Source organism: Parus major, chromosome Z (genome assembly GCF_001522545.3).
Source record: "Parus major isolate Abel chromosome Z, Parus_major1.1, whole genome shotgun sequence".
NCBI lineage: Eukaryota > Metazoa > Chordata > Aves > Passeriformes > Paridae > Parus > Parus major.
Window position 1 is genome coordinate 25,074,079 of NC_031799.1, and position 10,522 is coordinate 25,084,600.

Here is a 10,522-nt window from a genome sequence, read left to right on the forward strand (position 1 = left end):
TGGGGTGGGAGGGTTCTTTTGTGGGGCTGATGGTTTGTTTTAAATTAAACCCCAAGCTTTGCAGAGTTACAGATGGGCATAATGTCCCACACACATCGATGCAGGAGACAGGAGCAGAGGGACACAGGACAGTGACTCATCTCACCATTACAGACAAGCTTTCAAGTACTAAAATATGTAAAACTGCAACACCAAAATAATACCGAAATTCACACAAGTTTATGAATTGGTTATTATTTTAATACATTTTTTTACACTTTTTTTTTATCAGCAACTGATTTTGAATCATGAACAGATTAAAATCTGCAAATCCAGGTCACCAGGAGCACTGCTTTTCTTCTCAGCTCTAGGAACAGATTACCACCAGCAACTACAACCCCAAACTCATCATCTTGTCTTTTTGGTGGGACCATCTTGGGGGGGTTGATGCAAAAACGTGTACCTTTGTTACGGAAATATCCAGCTTTCTATTTGTGACTATTAACTGTCAGCAGTGCTCAACTCAGCTACTCATAGGGACTGTGAGGTCCTGTGGGGTAAGCCTGGAAGTCAGGATCACACTGATTTGCAGCCAGCACAGATGCAGCTCTTGTACCTGTCTCGACAAGGCAGGTGGCAGCTGGAGCACCTCACGCACTTGCAAGGTTGGTGTCAGCAGCCACAGTGGTAACTCTCATTCTACAGCTGGACGTGGGAATAAACATGAGCTCCCCATTCCACCCAGTCTGGAGACAGGGAGTGTCTCAACTCTTCTTACTTCTGGCTCTATTTCTGAATATAGTGGTAGGCAAGTCACTTCAAATAAAGTAATATTTTTGTCTTTCAAGAAAGAAGATAAAATTTCCACTTTTTTGCTAATTATGGGGTATTTTTGTCTTTGTTCTAATTTCAAAATACTGGATAGTACTTTCTCTAAGCCAAAATCCAATCCAATTATTTCAGAGGCCTTTAGATTAAGTCTCTTCTCATTATAAAGTCAAATTAAAACCTTTAATGTTTCTATCAAGTAACTGATGAATTAGATGAGAAAGTAACAAATTCCACAAAATAAAGTACGTAAGTCTTAACAAAACTAAGAAAAATGGACATCTGGCAAAAATGTTGCACATGACAAAAAGAAATTAGATTTTAAAAGTGACAATGATTTTCTGGTGACACATTTATCATCAATCCATGATGAAAGATATGAGAGGTAGGTCATCTGCAAATGATACTGGGCAGAGGTCAGAAATAAAATATAGTTGGACTTTTCAGTTTAAGAAATCTTAATCAGAAATTAAGAATTATAATTCTTAATATGTTGCTTGTGAGATTCCTCAATATTTTTAGTAATATTCTGTCTATCAGACAGCTCTTCAAAAACTAACCTTTGTGAATATACCATTAGATATGCTTAATTTTCATTCTATTAAAGAGGAATGGGGGTTCAAATTTCGTAATGTTTTATTCTTCTTTTATTCTATTTTTTGTAATGTTTAAATTCTATCATTATTCATAACTAACTTAATCGCATGCCTCTGGAAGCTGCCCCACAGAAGCCAAAACCTGTTCCCATAAAACATGGGCTATTCTAAGACTGTTGAACTTACTGTATTTACTTTTGATACAAGGCATTTAAAAACAACCTCTCACTAATTTTGCTGATTCACACTAACAGCTTAGCATCAGCAGGTACCAGTGTTTTGGCAGCAATGCAAATTCATGCTAATTTTCTTTGAGATCTTTCCTAAAAAAAGCAGAAATGGAAGTCAATGCCAAAATGATTGTCACATAAGTGCAACACCTGACTCACTGCAAAAAAGATGATAAAGAGACTTTATTAGCCCATCTCTGGAATTTTAAACACTACTAAGAAAAGAAGGCTTTGACAATTCCTGTATCCAAACACATAGTCTATTACCTTGTAATCCTCTCCTGAACCACCAAAATCCTAGCATCTCCCCACAAAAAGCTCAGGAGCAGTCCAGTGTATATGTTCCCATCAACATGCTCCAACAGGACCAAGGGGCTCCTGGCTTTGTGCTGCTGGGCAGCTCCCCAGCTGCAGCCCTGGACCACTGGCAGCTGCAGGTCACCCTGCAGGGACACCATTTGCAGCCACTGCAGCGTGAGTCAGCTCAATTACCTTTTAGAGTCTGCCTCCATTTTCTTTCTTTCAATGCGCAAATACTTGGAGACATAAAGCAAGTCTAGTAGCCATCTAAAATTAACTTCTCCAAACATATAATGAGCTAAAATGATTCCACTCAATAGCTACTCCAGCTATCATCACAGCCTCCAAATACCTGAAGAATCGTATTTGTAGCATGTACCTAAATATCAGGCTACCTGAAATCTTAAGCAAAATTAATTCCTAGACGTTTATGGAACTCTGATAGTGCCTGAAAAGATCTGGTCTTGACTTCTTGTCTCTTTTTCCTTTCTTCCATCTCAAATGACAGGTTTAGCTTAAGTACCTATGTCCTGACTTGAGGAATTTTGATGAACTGCAGTTTTCAAATAAATCAGCAGAAAACCCATGCTGCTCAGGATTTTATTAGTGACTCCTCAAGCTCACATGGCAAGCTACTAGGTGTGACATTAACTGGTTTTAGATCTGCAAAGGAAATGGGACAACACACCACTTTGTTGAAGTATGGAGCTGTGCACATTGATGACCAAAATTCCCAGATCTGAAAATTCTCCACAGCTAGTCCTGAGCAGTAACTTCTGAAATGGTAACTGTCAGAAGGGAAGTTGTTAAGGTTTTATGGAGTAATGACAGTGTCACACAGCAAAGACTTTTTAGGAAGCCTGAAGGAGGCAAGCCCACTGCTGCTGCTGCAGGTGGCTGCCAAGAGGAAGTGAAACATGTCTCACACTTTGCCAAGATCCCCTCTGGCTGCAGGCAGGCTGGCAATAAAGAAGTCTTAGGCACAGGTAAGGAAGGACTCACTTAAGTCTGCAGTTGGTGTCTGCACTGGCTAATGGGCAGCAGAAGGCCTCCTGGTACTATAAAGATAGGATATACATATAGATGTTCTTGATAACCACAGGACAAAGTAGCCACAGTGCATAGCTTGAGCAGGATTTGTTAGAAGGTTGGGAGTGAAATCTATTTCACCCCCAAATCTATTTAAATGAAATAGATTTTATCTAGCAAGGGCTTGAATATGCAACAATGCAACAGTTAAGTGTCCCCAGATGGAAACTGAGGGATAAAATACCGAGTGTACAAGCCTTACAGAAGGGCCCTCAACAGCTTCACCCTCCCCCACCCAAAAACATGGTCTTTTGTGAAACTGCTTTATGCAGCTGAAACTTTCTTGTTAATTAAGCAAAGATTGCTAGGTACAGCTGCAATTTCAAATGAGCTCTTTCCAAGACTCTCCCCTTGTTCTGCCTCACTACCAGATGCACATTTCCTTTTCCATCTTGTACATTGTTTGCATTTTTTGTCCTTTTCATACTACCATAGGATGGAAGTTATCAGTACATGACAAAGAAAACAGAGGCACCACTGGAGCACCCCTTTAAAGTCATGTTCCTGTTGTCATGGCAACCACTTAATTAGTTGTGTGAGTCATTTTTCACCACCACCTGGCAATATCACCTCTCCAAGATTTGTTATTATTAAGGAGTCTGCTAACTCAGCTGCTTTACAAGGTAGCAGAAAACATCTCCTGGCATTTCCATCCTGAATCTTATTTTTCAGGAATCATAAATCACTCATAAATTGCCCAACAGCTGAATACAATGTGCACAAATACCACTGTGACAACCCACCCCCTTGAAAAGAACACAAAGAAGTCTTGGGATCTAATCATGCTCCCTGCAGTACCACTATGCTATTCGCTACACAGGGAGGGGGATCAGACCTTAAATTCTTTAAGTGAATAGACACAAATTCTTTGACAGGCAATCTCTTGCACATCTCTCCCTTGACATCATAGGTGTATGGCATGGGGACAGGATTGGTCCCATTTCCTTCAAGCTTCCTTTTGCAGGAAGATTCCTATCCCTCACATTGCTGCTGTCCATATCCTCAAGCTGTTCTGAGAAGCACACAAACACGTACTCAGCCAGCGCTGTAATTACTATAACTAATTAAAAAGGCTTCAGTCAGACAGCAGTCAGACCTGACAAAACCAGAAGCCTTCCTCAAGAGTAAACTGTCCCTATATGTGAGCTGCACAGAGACTTCAGACTCAAAGGGCTGAAAAAAAGAAAAGGTTCTTTAATTACATTCCACAGGCAACCCCATCACCTTGGATGAATACTTCCCTTAGACAAAAGGTCACCTGGTTACCTAAATTCAGTTTCTGAGTTTGGAACCATAAAGGAATGCTTACTTACAATTATCTCTTTAGTATCAAACTCAATCATTTCAGTGGTTGAACACCCAAAATTTAATATTTGGGTGCTGTAAAAGAAATTAAACACTCTGAAATCTTATTATAATGTGGCAACAGAAAAGCTTTCTCTCTGCCAAACAGCAAAAAGGATACAAAGGAGCCTCATGCAGAATTCAACATCAGAGAACAGCAGAAAGAAGCTAAAATAATTTTCTGATCTGTACAGTAGGATTCTGGAGGGACAAATGCGCTTCTCCATAAAATTTTAGCCAAGAAGTTGGTCAAAACAGATAGGTTTATCCCTTGATATTGCCTTTATTCAAGTTTCAGGCTCCCCTAATGCTCTTTAAACACAGATTTCGGCAGTTTATTGTTTGAAGATTGAGCAGTAGTGAAAAACACATTCATCTATGCTTGTCAGAGATGTTGATGAATTCCAGTCACATGCAATTAAGCTGGAATTCAACACAATAACAGATTAAACAGCAAAGTCTAGACAAACAAGGGGGGGAAAAATCAATCAAAAACACAATTCCCAGAGAAAAATTCCTAAACAAGTCTACATTCTTTCTGCTGCAAAAGGAGTGCACGATCTTATTTATTATATGAAAGTATTTGTTTTATTTTAATTCATGCAGTGGTATTACAATATACGGATCATCTAAAAGAGATAGTAAAAATACTAGTCATGCAGTAGTATTTACGCTACAGAAGCAACATAGAATCTTTAAGTTTTAAAGTAAAATGCAAATATGTCACAAATGGGATACACTGCATTTTGCATTTCTTAAAGATAAATTCCGTCTCTGTAAAGCAAAGCTTTAATTCATCTGAGAAGTTGAATTGGCTTAATGACATTTAAAAGGAAATGCAAGACAAATATTCTAGGCCCCAGTTTACATCTGCATAAATAAGGGGCTTTACTCACAAATCTTCATGCTGTGTATTGTTTTATAAGTTATGTTGGTTTTCAAACCACAGGAAGAATTGTAGAAATATATAATTTTTTCTTAACTCTGGCAGTGCTTTACTCTCTCTATGTATGGGAAGATACAGCAAAAACTGTTTTAATATATGCTGCAAGAAGAAAAAATTAGTTACACAAGTCATTTTTGTACATTATTCAAAACCATCAGGTCATTGCTGTCATTCTAGCAAGGCATCAGTGTCTCTTTGTCAACAATGTATAGCAACTGACCTCAGGAAAGTGATTTAGTAGCATGATAAAAAATTTCACAGTCCTTTTTCACCACATGAGAGATGCTCCAAAAGCTGGAATTTTTAATACTCATCAGAACTAGGTTGTACTGTATGACAGCACTCAACATGCACATAGCCACAATGATTTCACCAATGACAGAAACCTCTACTACTTTGAAAGTAGGTCTTTTGTTTTTGAAAGAAAACTTTGAAAAGGTCTTATATGCTCACATGAGAAACCTGATTAAATTCATCCACACTCATTCAGCAATGGAATCGAGAGTAATGGGATCTTAGAAAACTTACCAAACACTTGATTCTCATGAAACCAGAACAAACCCAAATTTTACACTTCACAGAACTGGTTAACAAATGTTTCACTTTATTGAATGACTCCTCTTAAAGAAGAATGGGCTTGAAAAAAAGGCAGCAAAAGAGATTTAGTCTTATTAGCCCTGTACATTTCTGATTTCCTCATACAAGCCAAAGAAAGTTCCCACGTGTGAAGGCAGACTCACCATAACTCAGCTTCTCATACCAAGAAAGACAGCCAAATCCAAATTCTTTGGGAAGAATCACAGGGCCTGAACTGCAGCTCTGCAACAGCTGTGACATCAGTTCTGGCCTCTGTCAAACTACAGAGTTAACCTTCCCAGTTATTGTTTTGTACGCTCTCTACCTACCACAATAGGCTTCTGTCACTGGACTACTAGATTGGTGCTACGTGAAGAAACTGTTCAATCAAACAGTGAGTTTTCTTAATTTTAAAAAGGCCCTAAAACTAATGGGCCAGGCAATTTCAGAGTGTATTTTAGCAGTTCTACTCTTAAACTCACCTCGAACTTCAGGAGAGAATCGAGCTGAATGGCGAGACACAAAAAGTTTCAGTTCTTGATCCAAGTTGCATTCAACCAAGTTTGTGTCCCATGATCGGATTCCTAAAATTCAAAATACAAAACACATCTAGCTTGACGCATGAGAACTGGAAGTTTTAACCAAATATTTTTCTATTTGCATTCAAGCTATTTGCATACTTCTAAATTCCAAGCCCAGCCTTGCTTCCTTCCAAGGCACACAGCTATTTTTTAAATGCATTTGGAAGGATTCTTACAGGAATTAGAAAAAGATAATCTGCCTTTCCAAAGGGTGACCATTTTTTAAGGCCTCATCTTTAGAACTGCAGTAGTAGTCACTTCACAGTAAGTTACCAATGTCCCTGACATGACTTTAAAATCGGAATATAGGAGTTTACAAAAATGGAGGAGTGAATCACCCAGAGGACACTTCAGTCACGTTGCCCTTTTGAGAAGAAAAAGGCAGCATTACCTAGCATGTTGGTAATTAATATTTAAATACAAAGTATTAAATTGCTGACGTCTCCATTCAGTATCTTTGAAGCATACCATATTTTAAATTAAAATTTAAGTAATATTTTATTTATGAAGTGTCAGTACTCTAGTTCTGAGATTTGAAAATGCTGTGCTTGATCTTTTTTTTTCAAGAACCAAACTGCCTATTTCTGTTCCCTACTGTTTTTCCCCAGCTACTTATAAAGTGAGACCCTTAACACTTATATGACCAAAAAATATATTATTCCAAAGTAGATTTTTAAGGACTGAAATTCAAACAAAAAGACCCAAAACACTGCAGCCAAAAGAAAAGTTTCTCGTTTTCTTCCATAAGATTTTGATGAATAATTTTAGAAAAAAACCAAACTAGCAAAAAAAAAAACCAAAAAAAACCCCAAATCACATTTTAGATTTTTCTATAATTTTATTCTGAAATTGTTCTGAAAAATCTTCTTGTTTCAAAATAATGAGCTGGCAGTAACACTGCAAGTAAGTCCAGGCACTGGCAAACAAAATGGATTGCTGGTGAGGAATGTCTGGTGGCCCCCTCCCCACATGACCATGCCTTTGCATGGAATTATTGGGTTAGACCACTTTGGGGTTTGACAACAAGATGCCTGAAGAGGTGTCCAACCCTTCAGAATGAGTCTAGAATTAACACTGCTGGTAACTCTGTCAGGATTTCAAGTTGTGGATGTTACTGTCAATGCCACTTCCCATGCTCTATGTATTTTCTGTTTCAAGGCAGCAGAAATGTCAGAACTTAGACTGGAAGAAGCCATGTTGCAGAGATGAAGCATGAGGAGAAAAGAGGGAATAGCAGAGAAACCAGATCTGCAGTGCCAGTCTCCCATTGCAGCTCTAAGTAGGTTCTCCATGCAAATATGAACATCTGCACTTCAGAGCCTGAAGCCTCTGTAAGAAGAATGCATCCATAGGTTTTCCTTGTCAGCATCCAAGTAAAGGTAGTAGCAAGCTTATTGTAAGGCGCTACCAACATGTTAAGTAGCTGCCATCTGAATCTCTACAAAAATCTGAAAATACAGTATTGCCTGTGTGCTCCATTACCACTTCAGAAAAATAACTGAGCTATAACCAGCCACCTCCACTTCCTGACTGATGCATCATTGTTCAGAGGCACAAGCAGCAAGACTCTTCTACAAGTCTCCTTACTTTGTTTTCTCAGAAAGCTCTTGACCATATGGTACATTTTTTGGGACAACTTTTGGCAGGCAAATACATCTAAGTAGGATTTAATATCTTCCAGTTGTTGGAGTATTTGAGAGCAAGACACCAAGATGATATAATACCATACACATAGAGCACATATGAAAACAGTAAATATTAAAACTGACATTGATCACAAAGCTGAAGTACACTGAGTGAATGAGTGCTGAACTTGAAGATAAACTGCTCCCTGGCCCATGGCACCAAGCTTGGGCAGAGAAAATACAGTGCTTTCTGGAGGTTGGTTAAACAACATGGACCATGATTCATCGATGCTGCTAATGACTGGACTTGTCTACCGTCCCCATCTGCTTTAGATGCAATCCTAATTTGCCTTAGGGATAAGATTCTGATGAGATGTAGTCAAGATTGCACAGTCATTGCCTGATTGAGCCAGGCAATGTCCAAAATACAGGACTCAACACAAAATAAATAGGGAAAAAAAAAAAAAAATAGCCAAGGGGGAAAAAGCCTACATGCACATAGTGGTCCTAGAAGCTGAAGCTGGAATTTGGGTAGACTATCCAAAATTTGCAACTGAATGATTCAGCAATCTGGATGCAAAAATCATGCATATGTATTATAGAGTAGCAAAATGTATTAAATGAATGATATCACTAAATCAGGTTTTGGGCGGAACAATGATAAACGTAGAATTAAAATCCAAGGTCAATCCAATGATGGATTAGCAGTGTGGATGTAACTGCTGTAAACATGGCTGAACTGGAGCTATTTCTTTCTTTCTGCAGTCTTAGGAGTGCAATGTCACTAGACACAAGACTAATCAGACAGCAGGCAGGGCACACCCAATAGCATCTGCTAAATCAGTGGAAAAATCTTGAAGCTTTCTCTTCTCTCTTCTCTTTTGGTGGATGGTGGGTTGGAGGATTGCCCCCTTGGCAAAGTCACATCCAAAATGTAATTACTGAAAATGCATCTTGCCACACCATTCCCTCCCCATGATATATTAAGAAATGACTCTGCATTCCACCAGGTTGCGTAGCATCACGCCACTGATGTGTTATCAGCAGATGTTTTCTTTGACACGTTGCTCTGCAGTTTGGCGCATGAATCCACAATTTTTAATGATGGTACCCAGGAGATGTAATGATGGTACCAGAGAAGACTGTGAGACAGAGTTATCAAAAACCAAAATGCATTTAAAGCTCTATTGAGAATAAAGGCAGCAAGAAGTGTTTTTTTCCAGAAAGACTACAGAAGACTTTCCAAAGAGAAAAATATTACCTGAGCCCCTAATTGCCTCACATAGATAAAAGACTCCCACTGTATTCATCCAGAACAATGCACCTCAAAATTTCACCAAGCAGTTTTCTTAGCAAGCAAATCCATCAATCAGATGGTCTGATACTAGAAGGAACAAGGTGATTTATAATCCAAAATGATCAATTAAAAGGCCAAAACACTTCCTCTGAACACCTAAAGCTGCGAATGGGTGTTATGCTTAGTGGCAGGAGGTAGCAGCAACTGAGCTATGCAGTAGCAACTGTACAATAGGACATTCAAGAAGAGACTGAAGAGCCTTTCTTCAGAGGAAGGGTATTAGCTGTCTTGAGGGAAGAAATCTTACCAATTTCCTTTATAACCTTTGCCAATTTAATTAAAATACAGCCAGTTCTCTTCTAACACAACTGAAAATTAGATAGAGTTAAGGACGTGCAATGCTGAAGAAGCTCTGAATGACAAAGCACCTGCCTCAAGTAGCTCTCCCCAAGAGACAATGGTAGCAATAAAGACAAACAGGTTATGATGAAACTGGTTAGCTGAGATGAGGATGCCTTTTACCTCAAACAGTAATGAAAAAGAATTCAGAGAAATAGCCAACTAAAGCAACAATGGTTGAGAAAGCAACAATAGAGACAGACGAAGTCCTAGCTGGACTGCTGAACCACACCTACATGACAAGGCTGCTACCGATTCCCCGTTCCGGGATCTCTTCTCCCCTCTTAACAATGGCAGTTCCTGAAATCTTTGTTTTCACCAGCCCAGAACAAAAAATACATGTTATAAAATCAGGTATCAACTGAGTTTAACTAACTGTAATGTCCGGCAATAATTTTCTTTTGTGCTTTACTCCACTAATACCGCAACAGCTTGTTGTTTTGGTTTTTTGGGTTTTTTTTTTTCCCTTCCCTCATATACACTGCAATCTATTGTATCAGAAGCCACAACGAAAACTTATAAAACTGTCATTTCACTTGCAACACCACCCTGCATCGCCGTTTTAAGAAAAGGACAAATAAATGCCGAGTCAGAGCAGCCCGCAGTCGGACAATAAGGAGGCTGAGCACTCGGGTAACAGAGTTACTTACATGGGTTTTCTTTATTGGAATATATATATATTGGAATATATATATATATATACGCGTATATAGAACTTGGGTTCTGAAAAAT

General features: G+C 38.8%; 1 protein-coding gene across 1 annotated transcript in view; it reads right to left on the bottom strand.

The window, feature by feature from the left end:
- The window catches only part of MAP1B (microtubule associated protein 1B), a 66,545-nt gene that overhangs the window by 55,126 nt on the left and 897 nt on the right, over positions 1 to 10,522 (bottom strand). The window contains exon 2 of the mRNA XM_015653401.3: positions 6,371 to 6,472. Within this exon, the coding sequence (XP_015508887.1) occupies positions 6,371 to 6,472 (102 nt within the window). The remainder of the gene's footprint in view (positions 1 to 6,370; positions 6,473 to 10,522) is intronic.